Source organism: Carya illinoinensis, chromosome 1 (genome assembly GCF_018687715.1).
Source record: "Carya illinoinensis cultivar Pawnee chromosome 1, C.illinoinensisPawnee_v1, whole genome shotgun sequence".
NCBI classification, from domain to species: Eukaryota; Viridiplantae; Streptophyta; class Magnoliopsida; order Fagales; family Juglandaceae; genus Carya; species Carya illinoinensis.
In genome coordinates, this window is record NC_056752.1 from 31,015,060 (window position 1) to 31,032,458 (window position 17,399).

Consider the following 17,399-nt stretch of genomic DNA (forward strand, 5'->3'; position numbering starts at 1 on the left):
AGGGATAGCTATGGCCTAGGGGTTGGGGTTTTGATGGGTGGAGTGTGAAGAGCAAGGTTTTTCCCTTGGGGGTGCACCCCCAAGGTGAGATCATTGGCATTGTGTGTACAAGAATAAAGTCCCGACTAATCTTGGGGGTGTATAGGCTTTCGGAAAAAAGTTTTTCGCAAGTATATCTCGAGTAATTCAATGGGAAGTTTCTCTAATCTGATGTCTCTTATGAATAATTTACACCTAAAATGAATCTAACTTTAGACCGAGAATATCACCAAAACCAATGCCTTTATCACTTGAGCTAACCCCTAGGATTTCCCGATAATTGGATAATCTTCTTCTCTCTCTTAGATCAATTGATTCCAGTTTCCTTGATATGTGATGACTAGATGTAAAATGTTGAGAAGTTTTTTATGAATGTGAAAAAATGGAGTTGAGATGAAGATTTTATGGGTTTTTGTGAAATTCCACCATAAAAATACGTTTCAATAATAATTTGTTAGCGTTCATTTTGTTTGAACAACAATTCATTTTCTTTCTTTTGAGTACAAAGTGGGTGAATTTTACAAAAATTAAAAATGAGAGAGAGAGAGAGAGAGAGGAAAAAAAAAAAAAACTCTTAACATGGTAATTGACAGGTAGTTGAAGGAAAGTGTTTGTAATGGTCCCAAGGTAACCCACTATTGACAGCACAGTCATCATAGCCTAGCACTTTGAACAGCCTGGGCTTGACCAGGCTCAGAGGGGGAAGTTCCCACATTTCAAATGGATATTGATAACAGGACATATAGGGTAGTTCTTCTTCAGTACCCCCACTAATTTTGGAGGGTCGCCCAACCGCACCTTAGTCTGCTGCACCGTGGGAGAATTGCCTTCACAATTTGCCGCCAACCCTGCAATTTATTTCATCATCTTGTTAGCCAACCAAACAAAATAAATATTATAGATAACTCATTCATATGAATTGGCGATAACCATGGTATAAGAGACAAGATAATGTAAAGGTGGTGGAGAGAAGCATTGAAACTGGTTGGATTTGCATTTGCAAGCAGTAAAGAGTCTAGGCAAGGTCAGGGGAAGAGTTTTCGTGGCTGCATATGCTTGTTATATAGACGAGGTGGAACCAGGTAAATGGTTGTGAGAAGAAGTGTCCTGAAGCGTGAGGGTGGGGAGACAAAGGGAGTCACGTGCGAGGAAAAGAGGGAAAATGTGTGTATTGTGTAGCAGAGAGGGAAGCAGAGAGTGCGAGTCCTTTCTCCTCCAAACAACCACCTTTCACCTGGGGAAGTCAGAGCCCCCAAAACATGACAAGAATTCCTCTTGCGGTCCATATTCGCATGCATCTCTCACGTACATACGCTTTACTCAGTGATATGTTCTCAGAATCAGAGCCCAATCACATACTTTCTAGCTCATCCATTTAGGATTTAAGGGGTATTTGTTGACAAAAATCCAGTGAGACCTGCCCAGACAAGCAATGTGTGACTAGTTACAGTCTCTCTATCCCTATCTCCTTCCTCCTTTTTATCAGGTAACTAAGTTTATTTGGATATTAACCCAATTATAAAAGGAAAAAAGCTGAGTTACTATAAATAATAATCATGGTGGAGCAGAAATTTACTCTAGGGGGCCAAACAAAACTAGAACCATATATATAAAATATTTTTTTTTGTTTTACTTTTATACAATTTTTTTTTACGATATATAATAATTTGATAGGAAGATTTACCATAAAAATAAAATATGTTTAATACAATTTATGTATTAAAAATGTATAAGTCAATAACAATATATCATTAAAATAATATAAAGACATTCATACAAATATATTAAACAAAAGAAATACAGAGTGTTTAAAATTATAATTTGCGTTCTTTTAAACAAACAAAATCATTAAGTATTGAATTTAAATCAAAATTCTTAATTATTTCTCTTTCAATATAGACAACTAAATTATTTGCTAAGAATTCATCTTCAATCTTGTTGCGAAGCCTTATTTTGACAATCTTTATAACTAAAAATGCTCGTTCACTGGTTGCTGTAGACACTGGAAGAGTCAAAATTAGACGAATCAATCTATCAATAAGATAGTATGTCTTTGATTTCTTTATCTCTACCAATCTTCAACATAAATCTACAATAGATCTTAAATCTTGAAATATCAGATTGCTAAACACATCAACTTCAGAATATTTCAATTGAAACCTTAAATTGATTTTTTTATTCTTAGAAAAATCAAGAGGATAATACTCTTATAGTCTGGTAGGGGCTATCAAATACTTCTGTTAATCTACCAAAAGATAAAATGTCAGTTTGATATATAGAAAAAAAAAATCATTAGTCTACTAAATAATAAAAGTATTAATCTATTAAATAAATAAATAAATAATATTTTGAATTTGTAATGAGGTTGTGAGAGCCAGTATCAACTATTGAGGATTAGGAAAAAAAAAAAAGTTAAAAAAGTAACCGAGACAAAAGGGACCGTTCCTTTAGTTTTGAGCCTTTGACTCTTTGACTGGAAGGCTTTCAAAAGCTTCAAAAATCAAAAGGGATGAATCTGTTTGGAAATGCGATAGAGCGAGAGTGAGGTTGCAAATTGTGATTCGGTCATGCGAGGAGGTGAGAACTAATAAGATTTTGTGTCCTTTGGAGATCAAGAAAATGGAAATTGGTCAATTGGTGGTTGCGCCTAAAAGTCACAGTTGAGCAGGTAAAACTTGCTTCTTTTCATCTTCGTTTTGATGTTGAAAAATAAAGAAAACAAAATGTGAAGGACGAGGTGTTTTGAAGTTAGAAAATGGTGAAAAAAAAATGTGAAGGATGAGATGTGAAGTATTATTGTGCCGTGTGAAAGAAATACAGTCTGTAAATGAGTAAATGACAGTCTAGTAGATTGCTGTAAGCTATAACTTAGAGATTGAAATGCTTTAGAAAATGAAAAGAGATTAGAAATATTACTGGTTATAGTTAGAATTTTTTTTAACTTTATTTATAATAAAAATATGTATTTTATTTTACATTAAATATGTTTTATTTATTTCATTTTTATATCAGATTAAATTTTATAGAGGGGCCAAAATAATTTTTAGAGAGGGGCCAATACATGATAAATTAATATTATTTTATTAAATTAAATAAATTAACATGTATAATTTTTTTTTTTCAAATTTCTTGGGGAGGGGGGCTGCCCCAACGTGCGCCACAACCTATAATCATCCCAAATTAGGCCAAATACGCAAGAAGACAACTAAATGTGTGTGTACACAGAGAGAGGGTTTACTACGGGTGGACAGTATTCCATGTTTTCTTCAGTAAGATACTTTCATATTTGCTACGAAAAAAGGTCACTGCAAAGCTGGTTTGATTGGCAACGTATTGAGAGAACATCAATATATACTTAAAAGGAAATACCAAGAAACTTGAGACTGAACGGGCACTAGATTTGATTGGATTGAGGTGGCTGGTGAAATTTGAGCTCCCTCATCCATGTTTGGAGGAGCACTAGTTGGAAGTAGTGTTCCCATCTTAGAGGACGAAGTCAATAGCGATGATATATATACAGTTAGGAGTGATGGCGCCTAAGAGTTACGAGCATTAGTATCGCCAGCAGCATATGAGACGGTGCATGTGACCCATACACGAAAAATGGCTGGATGGCACAATTATGGTAGAGTATGCCATTGGGATGCAAGGGCAGCGGCAACAACGGAATGGGAATATATTTACATTTCTAAGTCATCAAGGGAAATGAAAAGGGAAAAAGAGAGTACCTCATTGGGGATGGAGCTTAGTAGGAAGCATGTGACAAGAGTTGAGTTTCTCCTTCCCCAATCTGGGCAATTTGGTTTTACAACACAGGGGAGGGAGGAGCTTAGATGGAACCAGAGGCGCTGGGTGCTATGGATCAAACGAACGGGACCATGCATGCACATTGCACACCCACACCAACACCCACACATTGGCGTAAAAATGAAACATGGCCACTTCACACTAACGGAGTCAATTATTTTTATGTATTCTCTCTGAAACGTCACCATTTGATCTCAGTTCTTGAGCTCATTGATTTTTTGATTTTGATTTTGATTTTTGTTTCTCTTTCATGACTTGATGGATACCTCTTAAGGATTTTATTTTTCTCTGAAAAAACATTTTCATTTCATGAAATCCTGATGATTATTTTATTAGAGTCCTGAATATGTTTGATTAATTGGCTTCAAATAATAAAAAAATCTCCTTCAGCTGTTGGATTACCTAACAATAAATCGTTTTAAAAAAAATATCTATCATTCTATCGTATACGTGGTACAGAAGTCCCGAAGGCAATACAAGTAATAGCAAAATGACTTTTGTTATTGACCCACAACGCATTTACTTTTATGAATGTGAAAAAAGAGGAGTTAAAGTTGCATATGGTATGAAATGTTCTTCGAAATCATCATTCTGAAAAATATATTAACGGTCATTTGAAACACAAAAGATAACATATATCTACTAGACTAGTTTTAATGTATGTGATTTTTGAGAATGTCGGGACAAAAATTTGGTCCTATTGGAATTATAATGTTTTAATCATTGCTTGATACAGTTAAACTCAGATAACTTAAGACAATCGATTTCGTGTTTCTGTTTCTCAACATCTTGAATCTGATTCATGTATACACACGTATGTATGTATAAAATCCTGTGTATGTACGCATATACATATGCAAAAAATCTACTCATGTAACAATAGATGATAGGTTTACATATTGGTCAGTTATGCAGATGGTAATTTCACCTCAAAATATAGTAATTTTCCACCAAGAAAGTATGTCTCTATCTCTAATCTTTTGTTTTAAGATTAAAGATCCAAAAAAGGATCATTTGCCCCAACAACTCCATTTGGCTCTTGGAACAAAATATTCTAGGCCCCTCAATATATACGCATATACATATACATACATGCATGCATACAATGATAAAGACAGAGGCAGTGAGGGTTGGATCCGCTTGCTGCCTCAGTTTTGACTTAAGAGCAGCTTACAAAATCAGAGTGATCAGTTCTACGTGGAACTGCAAAGCAGAAGGCCCAACCCCAAACAGAGAAAGATGACGACCTCCAAATACAAGTGCAAAACCACACTAACCTCGGTGATGAAGAACAAGTTTCAGAGCACACCAAGAATTGGAGCTACAAAAACCCCTTACCAACACCAGGAGTAGAAACTACCATGTTAACACTAACCGGAAAACCAACTTTACGAAGGAAAGCCGATAAAAGATTTGTCAACAATATCGAGAATTATTTATATATATATATATATATATTTTATATGACAATCATAAGAAATGGCCTTCCCCTGTATTTTGAGGCCCCTGCCTTCCAACTTGCCCCCATTAAATCAAGGGGTGCAGCAAGGATACCCCCTCAAAGGTGGGCCCCGGTTTCTGTTGCAACACTTTTCTCTAGTCTCCCTTCTCCCCAACTTTAAAAACCAATAATAAAAAATGAAAAATACTAGAAAAGCCCTTCAAACTTACCGCTCATGCATTTTTAATTTTAATTTTTTTTTTATTTAAAGATTAAGGAAGTGATTATTAGTGAAATTATATATATATATTAATTTTTTTTCTTAATGATTAAGAATGTAAAAAATATATTCACAAAAAAATGATAAAAAAAACCATCTTCATATTTGTGTTATCAGTTCATCCAGCTGTAAGTGCTGGTCGGCCCGCTAGCACCATTCATAAAAATAAATCTCTAATGGGGGTAATATACAGGTACCTGAATGGTCCATGCCCATTGGTCCAGAAAAATAATTTCTTATATCCAATGTCAGATTGGTACTCTGACGTCTCTGTCTCATTGCGTGGAATTGGAAGCAGAGTAATGGTTTGAATTTGAGTCCAAGAATAGGCAAACTACAGCACAGTCATCAACCTTGGCATACGGGAACTTCAACTTCCAAGCAGCAACGGCTACCTCAACCAGCACACGAGCCGCAGCAGACTCTGGGGCTGATGCTACTATGTCAACAACTTCTTTGTTTGAAAGGACATCCCAAACCTGTCAAGAAAAAAGAACCAAATGAAACATGATCTACCCCTGCATACCACTCGGGCTAATTTCTTTCTTTCATGCATATTTAGTCGAGGAAACACCTTTCATATCTATGACACGGTTTTGTGTAAGACGAGAATTTTTTTTTTTTTTGATAGCTAAAGACAAGAAAAATGAGATCAATTATTTTTCATAGACGAGAAAATGTAGGAAAGATTTAGGATAATCTGCTCGTGTTTTCTGATGGGCTTCGAAGTTCAAAGTTGGGCTTAGTGTTTCAAAGGGTACGGGAGAAAGAAAATATTTCAAGTTAGAAAAAAAATAAGAAAAGCATATAAATTTGTTTCGAATACAATGATGAAGCATATTTGATGTTCATATGGACCCATCTATTATAGAAAAGAAATAAGAAATCTAATACAAGACTACCTCAGACCCAAGAAAATAAACCCAAGTCACTTGGGAGCTCCTAAACCTAAAATGTTCTAGATTTGACTCGATTAACAAAATAGCCTTAATTCACGAGTTATTGAAATTAATGGATCTCCCCTCATTACAGAAGTAATAATTGCATACTAACCGCTTTTACACTAAATTGGTAATGACTTAACCTTCAAAGCCGCATTAGATTGTATCCATCCATCTAATTTGGTTCATCGGCCACAAATAAGAGAGCTCTTAGCAGCCAAAACTTAAATTTAAAGCAACTTAAAATTTTTTCCATGGCTGCATCAGAAACTATGCTCTCGTCACAGAGCAGATTACAGAAACAAACATGGTAACTGTAAGGACAATTTAGATGAATACCACAAGGTAAAGTGGTATAGGGCAATCATCTAGCATATATGTAAGAGGAAAAAAGAACTTGACATTAAAAACTTCTAAGAGGATATGCTCCTGACAAATATATGACATTTTGTGTTTCAAGTTTTCAACTGTCCTAGAAATAGAAAACTGTGGAAATATAGATTTATTTGACAAGTCACATTTTTTCAAGTAAACAGTGCAAGCTTTTAAAACTCTTAACCTGCGAAGGAGGAAACCACAAAATTGCTAATACAAAGAAATAATTTCAGCCCCTCAGCTAAACAATAAAATAATATTGGTCACAGCACTTCCAAAATAAGGTAAACACACACACACACACACAAACACACACACACACACACACATAAGAAAATACATCTAAATGCAGGTATGTATGTATAGAGAAAGGGGGAGGGGGGGTGTTTAATATGGGTTTGATATCCTACCCCATCTGTAGCCAATACTACAAATTCATCCTTTCCTGTCAAGTGACGATACGAAATATCAGGGACAGAGATCAAGCCAAAGTCTTTAAGGCAAAAATCTCCAAAAGCACGAGCCATTGCAAGGCCAGGGGAGTTATAGTTGGGCAGCCAAACTCTAGCAACCTCGGGCTCATTTTGAAGGGCAAAGATCCGTCCTTTACGTCGTCTAATCCTCTCTGCTTCCCCTAAAGAGTAAAAGAACATGACTAAATATTGGAACCATTGTCACTATTAATGTCTTAGATAATTATCCACGTATGATATTCGTTGTTTATTCTTTTACTCATATAACAAAAATGTCCTTACTGTCATGAAAGCATTAAGAAGCTATGAGCAGGACTCCAAAAGTCAGTTTAGAGTAGTCAGGTAACCACGTCTAAGCTATTTGCATATAAACCAATAACCAATATAAAAAGGTTATTCATATATTTATTTCCTATGCATTTACAGAAGCATAACAATATTTCAAAATCACTTTTTGTTACCATATATGCAACATCAGAAACATATTTCATCGATACATAAATAAGGGACTATCACTCCAATAGCTTGGAAACTTTCATCCTGATATAGGTGAGGTTTACAGACTTTGAACAACATATGACAGCCTACACAAATATTTGAGTTTTGTTTGCTCAGGAAAAAAGTTGTCTTACATCCATTGCAGCCATTGATGTATCCTTGAATTTGACCTTGAAAGTTTCTTAATGAAAATCAACAATAGGAGAGAGCCAGTTTCCTAGAAGGAATGTGAACTCCAAACTCACTTTTCACTCAAATTGGTGAAGGCTACAGGGTGAAATGAAGATTTATAGATTTTAGTAAGCTGCGAAACCCATCCTAAAGTTCCATGCTTGAAGAAAAATTTTGAGTTTAGGAGAGAATTCATATATTCTGCTAGTATTGAAGAGAAGAAAAGGAAAACAAAATTTTGAGATTTAAATCTAAATATAGACCCATCCTGAAGTTGACACCTTAATTTTTCCCCAATTCCAACATTTTCATTGAGAGAAGTGCATGGTCACTACAGCAATTGTTTAAAATCTGCAGAAGCAGTTAAATCAAGTTACACTAAAATATCAAAAGAATCAATCGGATTGTGCATTGCTCCTGCCTTCTAAATCTTTTAAGATTCTTTATATAATTATTCCTTTAGTTCGCAGTTGAAATCTCAAGAGTATTCTCTCATTAAAAGCTCACTCGTATAATAAGATCGAAGAAAATATTATGTTTTGGCTAATGTTATCTCATTGTTGTTAAACATTTTCCAGAACAATTAAACATCTTTTTCGATTGACTTTCATAAATCTCAATCTCATAGTACATTCAAACATGCATATATTCTGTAAAAAAAAAAGCCACCAGCTATAAGTTACAATTGAGAGAGAGAGAGAGAGAGAGAGAGAGAGAGAGAGAGAGAGAGAGAGATACTTGGAAGATCTGGTTTGAGATCCACAGTCAACTGAACCGCAATGAGAGAACCATTTTCATCTCTGGTACCCAATACAGCTCTGGAGTCCCCAATATTTGCAATAACAAGATCCTGTTTCTGTTATAAATTGCTAATAATGATTATACAAACCAAAATTTATTATCACGGTTCAAGAAAACCAAGTTGTGTTGTGCACCAATTACCTGCTTGACCAGTGTAACTGCTGTTGTCCCACTGCAATAGCAATCAATTGAAGGATGTAGTTTCAGTTCCTTATCCATAACCTTAAATGCCTTCAGAAATGATTCTCTCATTATCATAAAAATATCAGTGTGATTGTCCTTATAATTAAAATTCCTGGCTTCCTCATCAGTTGCTGTGGGGGCAGTTTCTTCAGACGCTACACTTTCCAAGGCATTACTTCTAATATCATAATGGTTACTTCTGATATTATCCTTAAGGATACTATTTAGCTGCAACTGAGCACTCAACTTCAATGGAAGACAATTTCTCACCTTCTTCGCAACCATATGGCCAGCAGGACCATGGCCATCGAAAACACCACAAAATATTGTGTCTGTCTTCGAACCAAAGTTCTGAAGGGGGGGAAAAAAAGAAAAGGACAATTATAAAATCAAATGCAGAGTTATCAAAGGGAGCAAATCTAGGGGGGAAACAGTAGAATATGAAGCAGAAATGAAGATTATAATTCGCTTCCAGCTATTCACCCCCAGTTTAACAATAACACGGCTCACTTTCATGCAATTAACCATTTTAACAAAGACTTCTCATAACTGCCACAATTTGTTATGACAGATGTGAACTTTTGTGGATTAGGGAGATGTAAAGATAAAATTGACTGATGCCTTAGGAATAAAAAGATTTTATTCAAACCGAACTAAAACAGGTTCTTAGACCTCCTTCCACAGAACTATTACCGAGGAAAAACAGGATTTAAGGAAATAAGTATTTAAACTGTCAAGCCTTGTACCCAGGAGTGAACCCTTTAACCTGAAATCCACAATGATACGAGCTTAAATACACAAAGTCCACCAAAATCAAATGTCTCAAAAATTCTTCCAAGTAAAATAAACTAAACACTGGCAAAATCTCTCTTAACTCAAGCAAATCTACTTATGCCATCTGCCACTTATCTCACATTTCTCTTATAATCCTGTCACATGCTATCTATTCCTTTTTTTTTTTTTTTAATCAGTAAATAAGAATTTTATTAAAAATAGGTGAAACCAAGTACACGAGAACATATACAAGAGCAACACCTATGCATGAGTGTCTGAAGATACAAGGAAATCATGTACGTTTATGCCATTATAGTCTATTACAATCGACCAATGAAGTAGCATATGAAAAAATAATGTTCTAATCTCGTCCATTGTCTGTTCATTATTCTCAAAATTTTGACCATTCCTCTCCATCCATATGCACCACCATAAGACATATCAGTATCATCTTCTACATAGCTGCAATTTGAGTGGTCCTCGGATGCCTTGTCAGCTGGCCAAAAAATCCACAACCATTCGTGGCATCACCCAATGGAGCCCCGCTCTAGCAAATACATCATTCCACAAACTCAGGGCTAAGTCACAATGCAGTAATAAATCATCCACCAACTCCCCACTGTTCTTGCACATATAACACCAATCCAACACATGAGTTTCCATAGATTATCTTAGGTTCAACCTTCCCTAATAAAGCTGTCCATACAAAAAAAAAGAAGCTTTTAGGGGGCCCTTGGTCCTCCGTTCTTCCATGGGAATGGTCTTGTAGAATGTTTCTTAAGGGACTTATAATACGACTGCACAGTAAATCTTCCCTTCTTGGATGGTGACCACAAAATCGTATCAGCTCCTCCATTCACTCTACAATTATACACCAGATTAAATAAATTTGTAAATGTGTCAATTTCCCAGTCTTGGGCAGCTCTAAGGAACGTGATATTCCATTGGGGAGAGCCACTAGAACGATCCACGAGTTCTGATATTGAAGCCTCGTGTCTTCATATGATGCTTATATTGTTGGATAAGCTTCCTTAAGAACTCAATCTCCAAACCATAAATCAGTCCAGAATTTAATTCTGGAGCCATCCCAACTGCAAAACTTGCGTATCAATGGATGTTTTTCGAGCCTCTTCGAATTTGTTCCCAAAGCCCCACCCCATGAGGTCCACTCACCTCATTTGAGTACCATGCTCCCCACAATCCACCATATTTTAAATTTATGATAACTCTCCACAAAGCTCCATTAATAACTCAATCTCCAAACCATAAATCAGTCCAAAATTTAATTCTGGAACCATCCCAACTGCAAAACGTGCGTATCGATGGATCTTTTTCCAGCCTCTTCGAATTTGTTTCCAAAGCCCCATCCCATGAGGTCCGCTCACCTCATTTGAGCACCATGCTCCCCACAATCCACCATATTTTAAATTTATGATAACTCTCCACAAAGCTCCCATCTCCGCATTGTATCTCCATAGCCACTTAACCAATAAAGCCTTTACAATCTATTCCTACTGTCACAACCATCAAAATCATCTGAAAAAAAAGATGGTGGAGATAAAGGGGTGAGTCCACCGACTAAGTAAGCAGGGAACCTATATTAGTGTATAAACATGAGCTAGTTACAAAATGCAGAAACAGACAGTTCTAAAAAATATGGAAGTGGTATTTTCCGAAGCATTTCATTACAATAATAATATATACAAAAGACCTTAGGCACAGCCATAACTGAAACAGTATCAGAAATAGAAACAAAGACCATGTTTACCCCCATGGCAGGGTTGTGCATATCTGCGGTTAGCCAAGATGAACATAAATCACTATTTTGTCACCAAAGTGATGCACTCAAAATAGAGGCCATGTTTACCCCCGTGGAAGGGTTGTGCATTCTATAGATAGCCAAGCAGAACATGAATCACTTTATCATCAAAGTGATTGCACTTAGAATAGAGGCCACCATTTTCCACCTGTGGCAAGGTAAAAGATTAGAGGCCACCATTTTACACCCGTGGCAAGGTAAAAAAATCAAACGCCACAGTTTTGTACCTGTGGAGAGGTTAGAAATCAGAGGCCACTATTATAACACGCGGCGGGGCCCGTAACCAAAACAAAACAGTATCTTATGCCTCAGGTTTTTCAGATACCATGCAATATCATATCAAAACAAAGTGATGAGCAGATAAATATTATATAAGCAGATAACTTCAGATTTCATATTCACATTTTAAGCAGAAGAGGAAATGAGGTACAAAAATTGCTCATGTCTATACTAGTCATGATAAAATGTCAAATTTCAAAGTTCAGATATAGAGAATAGTGCAGAAAATAACCTAGACTGATTCTATAACAAAATATGCAAGTTCTTCACAAAATCAACCTCAATCAGTTTTAGGCAAAGTCTAGCATAGGAGCACCGCTTACCTGACTTTTTACCATCTCTAAATTTCCTCACAATAGTAATAAGAGAATATCAATAGTCACCTATAAAATAGGTACGTAACTTGCATCAATTTTCAATTGTACGTAAATTTTTGCTTAAGCACATACTTGCAATTAAAACTTGATATGCTAATGACCTATTCTTCAAAAAGCCTAAAACCATAGTAACCTTAAAATCACATTAACTCTAAACTATTGACATTAAAACCGTAAACCTTGTGTTCTTGAATCCAACTTCAATTTCCCAACGTTCCGTCAATTATCTTCAAAATAGTTTAACCTTTCATGGGCCCAGACCCTCATAAATCTATATACCCCATTAAACTCATAACACCTACAACTCAAACCTATAACCCATTTAAAATTACATAGCCTGTAACATATATATGCCAGGGCAGAGAGAGAGAGAGAGATACTGAGAGTTAGAGGGAGAGAGAGAGTGTGTGAGAGAGAGGGCTTAACTGAGAGAGTGGAATTGAGGTGGAATTGCTCTGTCGTGATTAGACTGGTGGTTAAATGTGCCAAAGGCAACAGGGCAGAGGTGAGTTGAGATGGCTAAAATAACTTGGTTTGGCTACGTGGTGGTGCTCATCTGAGTAGTGCAACATGGCGTTATGGTGCAAAGGCTTGTTGGCCCCAATGGTGGCCTTGCGGCCGCTAGTCTGTGTGGCACCACAATGTGGGAGAGGAAGGCTTGGATGCTCTGTTTTAGTTAGGGAAAATATGGGGTAGAATGGTGGTTTCCATGGCTCTTGGATGGTGGTTAGGTGACTGTGCTGGTGTGTGGGTCAATCGAATGTGGAGCTGGGCAGTTTATGAGGTGAAGTGTTGCGGGTGATATGGGTTGGGCAGTTGGTTGATCTGGTTTGACATAATAGGATGTTGTGGCTTAAGGTATCTCGGTGCAAGGCTTACGGTTTTGTGGTGGTGGAAGCTTGAATGTGGAAGGCTTGCTCGGTGCGGGATTTCCTTCAACGCTGTTGTTCCATGTGATAGATGTTGAAGAGAGGTGGTTGCTGCCGGCAGTGGGTGGCTCGTGGTGGCCTGGGTGTGGGGGAGGTATTGTTGTGTGGTGTTTTTGTGTATGGAGGGGACAATGTCCGTGGGAGGTTGCATCGAGTATTTGTGTGCTCCAGTTGGTATGGCTACTGGCCATGCACATGGGGAAGTTGGTGGGTTGAGGAGGAATGACTATGCAGAGGTTTTGCACCATGTAAGGTAGCGGCTTGAAAGAGAGTGAGCTTGAGAATATATGTATACATACTGCAACCCTGGTTGTACGAGGGAGAAGGAAGATTCTACATGCATGGGTCTCATGGCTTGGGTCTGGTCCATTTCATGGGCTTGACCCATGGGTCCTAGGATTTTTCTTGGGTTCTTATTAGGCTCTAACAAATGGGTTGGCCCATTTTAAGGGTCCAACTAATTTCTAGGGCTTGCCTATAATTTCATGGGCTAAGTCACTTAACAACCCTAAAGAGCCAATTCCAAAATGAGCCCAACTCGCCCAATAAATAGTTTTGGGCTTTCAATAATTTCTTCGGCCCAATATCAATTAAATAGGGCCCATTTGGCCCATAAATATCAAATGAGCTTTAACCTAATTATTGAGCCCAAATAAAAACCCCATAATAACCCTAAATCGGGCTTCCCAAATATTGGCCTGTTAATACTAATTTAGGCCCCATAGTATTATCCATGTTCCATCTCTAGAAATATTGAACCAGGTCGTTACATATAGTCAGGAAATTCCTGCAATAAACACATACCATCTAGGCACAAACATAAATCACAACAAAAATGAGAACTCCAGCAACAGAACATTCTAGATAACCTACCTTATCTAGCCATCCAGCCGTGTTTTTGCATAACTCTGTTCACAGAATACATTAGAATGATCATCCTACCATTGAAACTGGCTGACAAAATGAGGGGACAGACTAACCTAGAATAGAGTGGTTGACAATAAACTAAAAGCGAAATGAATTGTACAGCTACAAAGGTAACAAGAGATTAATCATCCATGATATAGTAGTTAGTGGTGTATGAGGCCTCACAGACAATTCAAAAAGATACAGCTATGGATGGAGTAGTTGGTGCAACAAAAACTGTATTGGGAATCCCAGAATGCTGCAATAGGACTACACTAATTTTCATATTTTCAACAATGGTGGATCTGTCCCCATTCTAGGCATATATCCAAATTCTTGCTACTTCATATATGCCCTAAGTTTAAACAATAGATGCCAATCTAGCTGTATGAACTAGAAAGCAGTTTTACTTAGGAAAAAAGTATCAATAATTAAAACCGAAAAAACCATACAGGGGAATTGAAAGGACTAACCTCCCAAACAATCATAGCATCTTGGTTGATCCCCTTCTTGCCCTGCTTACTAAACAGCGATGCAACCTCACTGGAGCCATTCAAGAACAACCTCTCCGGTACTCTATGCAGCCACATCTCCAGCTTGGTATCAAAGGAGGTGTCCCTCCTCATCTTCTTCCTTAAATTCCCGCTCTTGTTGTCGGAGCCCACATCTGAAGCAGATGTGGGTGCCGTCACTGCTGCTGCTGCTGCCAGAGCATAAGGGAGTGCGTGGGCGCTGGCCACGTCCCCCGAGAGACACGACCCCATCCCTAGGGCTCTGACCATGTTCAGAAAGCATTCCAGTCCCACCAAACACTCAGAGCCCTTTATTTCTACCAACGGATCCGTCGCAAACCCCTCCGTGTTGGTGCTTAGCGCTGCTTTCTGCCTTTTCCCCAATGCCAAATTATCGATAGCCTATCACAACACAGAATACAATTGCATACGTTTAATATATAGCAAAACCAGCTGAATCCGATTCCACACACAAAACATTCTTGGGGGCATAATTAATCGGTTCTACCCAAATTTAATATTCAATCCCAATAACATTTGATCGAAGACTATATATATATAATTTTTTTTATCAGTAAGGAATATATATATATATATAAGCAAAATTACTATGAAAGAAATATGAACTTACATATGAAACCGAGAGAAGACAACACGAGAGAGAGAGAGAGAAGGGACAATAAGCATACCAGGGTGGCGAAATAGGTGTTGGACGAAGAGCCTCTGCTTTTAGTTCTGTTTCTAAAAAATGCAGAAGAAGCGCGTTAACCACAACAAGGAAGGACACTTGGAGAGGATGACCGCGGATGAAACGAGAGGCAGAGGCAGAGAGGCGACTGACTGGGTTTGCGATCGAATCGCAAAGGAAGAAAAATGGCAAAGGAAATGCATATAGAGGTTGACTGGCACAGATTCGATCAAATATAGAAGCAAAATCTGGATCAAAAAGACATGAATCTTCGTAAATGGCCAGCCATTTCATATATAACATCAATATCTATATAATAATTTCTTTGGTGGTCTCTGCCTCTTGTTGGCCCTTTCAGCCGACCATTATCCCTAAATTTACGCCTCTTCGGCTCTTCTTACATCCATCTATCCATCCATTTATTTTTTCTATTCCCTAAAATAAGTCGGATATTTAGTTTTTCAACGGCCTAACGCTACCGTTACAGCAGGCTACGTCACGGACATCTTCGCCCACTCTAACAATGATCATTGATGGGAATCGGGCTTCGGGATGGGTTGGGTGGCGGTTGACCAGCACCTGGCTTGTCAATAACAGGCAATCAATAACGGGGGCAGTTGGATTGGATATTGAAAATTTTAAACTAGACGGGCATGCGGAATATATAATATTTTATTCTGTTATACATATATACATATAATAATTGGAAAATTTTATGTGCAGTCATTTTTGCGGACTCCTTTGTGCACTCCAGTGATATGATTGGTTGTGTATTAAAAAAAAATTAATCCAGCCAATCATATCAGTGGAGTGCGCAAAGAGTGCGCAAAAATGACTGTTTGTAGCATTACTCATAATAATTAATGTGGATCAGTCTCTCTCCTGGATGACGCAGGTGAGGGATGAGTTTGCCACAAACAAGTTGTCCCCTTGGTGGAAGTCAATGGAGGTTTGGTGTATCTGGAATGATGGCAGATGATTTATCGTTGTTGTGTAGTAATTTAACTTCATTAGAGAAGGAAAGATAGAAGGTTGTGATAGATGTAGGTGATATTGAGGATACTCTAAAGCGGGAAAAGTTTTGCTTAAGAGAAATGATATTTGTAGTCGTGGTTATGCAAGCGGCATTCAGTCGCTTTGAAAAAAATGAATTAATATGGGACCTACATGAAAAAAAATTAACTTTTTAATTGTAGACTCCACTTTTTTTTAAAGCGATTGTGCGGCATTTGCAATTTCACGACTGTACGTAGCATTGCTCTTTGCTTAATTGGTAAAGTAATCTCTGAGAAGTCATTTCATTTTGAAGTATTTCGTACAATCATGCAAAAGATTTGGAAGGTGGTTGGGTCTAAGTTTTTCTGATGTAGGTGCAAATAAGTTTATATTGGAGTTTCAGTGGTTGATTTATTAAAAATAAAATGAGGCTGTCCATAGATGTTTGATAGATATCTAGTGATCCTTCAGGATTTGGATGGGTACATTTCTATCAAGGACATGCATTTTGAAAAGGAGTAATTATGGGTCCAATTTCATGATCTCCCTTTGGGTGTTATGAATAAACCAATAGGGGAGAGACTAGTTCTGCCATTGGTTCATTGCCATTAATTAACGTTGATCAAAATGGCATTGGATGGAGTAAGTATCTAAGAGTTCAGGTGTTGCTTGATATGTGTAAGCCATTGCTAAAAGGCCTTATTGTCAATATTGGTGGAATTACTACATGGGTAACTTGTAAATATGAGAGGTCACCAAAATTCTATTTTTCTCGTGTTGTAATTCTCCATTGCTCTTCTGGTTGTATTCTTGTTGTGCCTTTGGATCCAAATAAGTCGACTCTTCCAAGCCATATGGAGTTTGGCTTAGGATTGTCCAGTCTACTATAATGAAGTCTAATCCTTCTTTTAATATTGGATTGTCGATGGAGGAGATGAATTGAAGGAAGAAGGTGGGTGGCAGAGTTCTACTAAGGATGGCACAATAGTTACTGGCAGTTTTCCAATGGTTGATGGAGTGGTCTCTACTACAGATGGTCAATCAGTTAAAGGTAGTTATCAATGTCCAAAACTTTATGGGGGCATTTAGAGTGTACTTTTTAAAATTTAA

The 17,399-nt window shown here is 37.3% G+C and overlaps 1 protein-coding gene and 1 long non-coding RNA gene across 2 annotated transcripts; both read right to left on the minus strand.

The window, feature by feature from the left end:
* Window positions 1-5,648: 5,648 nt before the first annotated feature.
* On the minus strand, window positions 5,649-15,904 carry LOC122315067 (probable protein phosphatase 2C 33). The gene is made up of 6 exons (XM_043130778.1): window positions 15,295-15,904; window positions 14,567-15,007; window positions 8,968-9,360; window positions 8,764-8,881; window positions 7,294-7,517; window positions 5,649-6,046 (listed from the first exon to the last, which is right to left on the minus strand). The coding sequence occupies exons 2-6, from the start codon at window positions 14,873-14,875 to the stop codon at window positions 5,843-5,845; spliced, it is 1,248 nt and encodes a 415-aa protein (XP_042986712.1). The 5' UTR covers window positions 14,876-15,007; window positions 15,295-15,904; the 3' UTR covers window positions 5,649-5,842.
* Window positions 11,441-14,560, minus strand: LOC122315072. Its single transcript, XR_006243941.1, has 2 exons — window positions 11,830-14,560; window positions 11,441-11,750 (listed from the first exon to the last, which is right to left on the minus strand). It is a non-coding gene; the product is annotated as an uncharacterized LOC122315072 (long non-coding RNA).
* Window positions 15,905-17,399: the final 1,495 nt, after the last annotated feature.

Excerpts from the sequence above, each read along its gene's own strand:
- LOC122315067 (XM_043130778.1), bottom strand. The coding sequence starts at position 14,875 with ATGGTCAGAGCCCTAGGGATGGGGTCGTGTCTCTCGGGGGACGTGGCC. Across the intron at positions 9,361-14,566 it reads ATGCTATGATTGTTTGGGAG|AACTTTGGTTCGAAGACAGA; the intron begins GTTAGTCCTTTC and ends CCCCCCCTTCAG. Across the intron at positions 6,047-7,293 it reads TAGTATTGGCTACAGATGGG|GTTTGGGATGTCCTTTCAAA; the intron begins GTAGGATATCAA and ends TTTTCTTGACAG.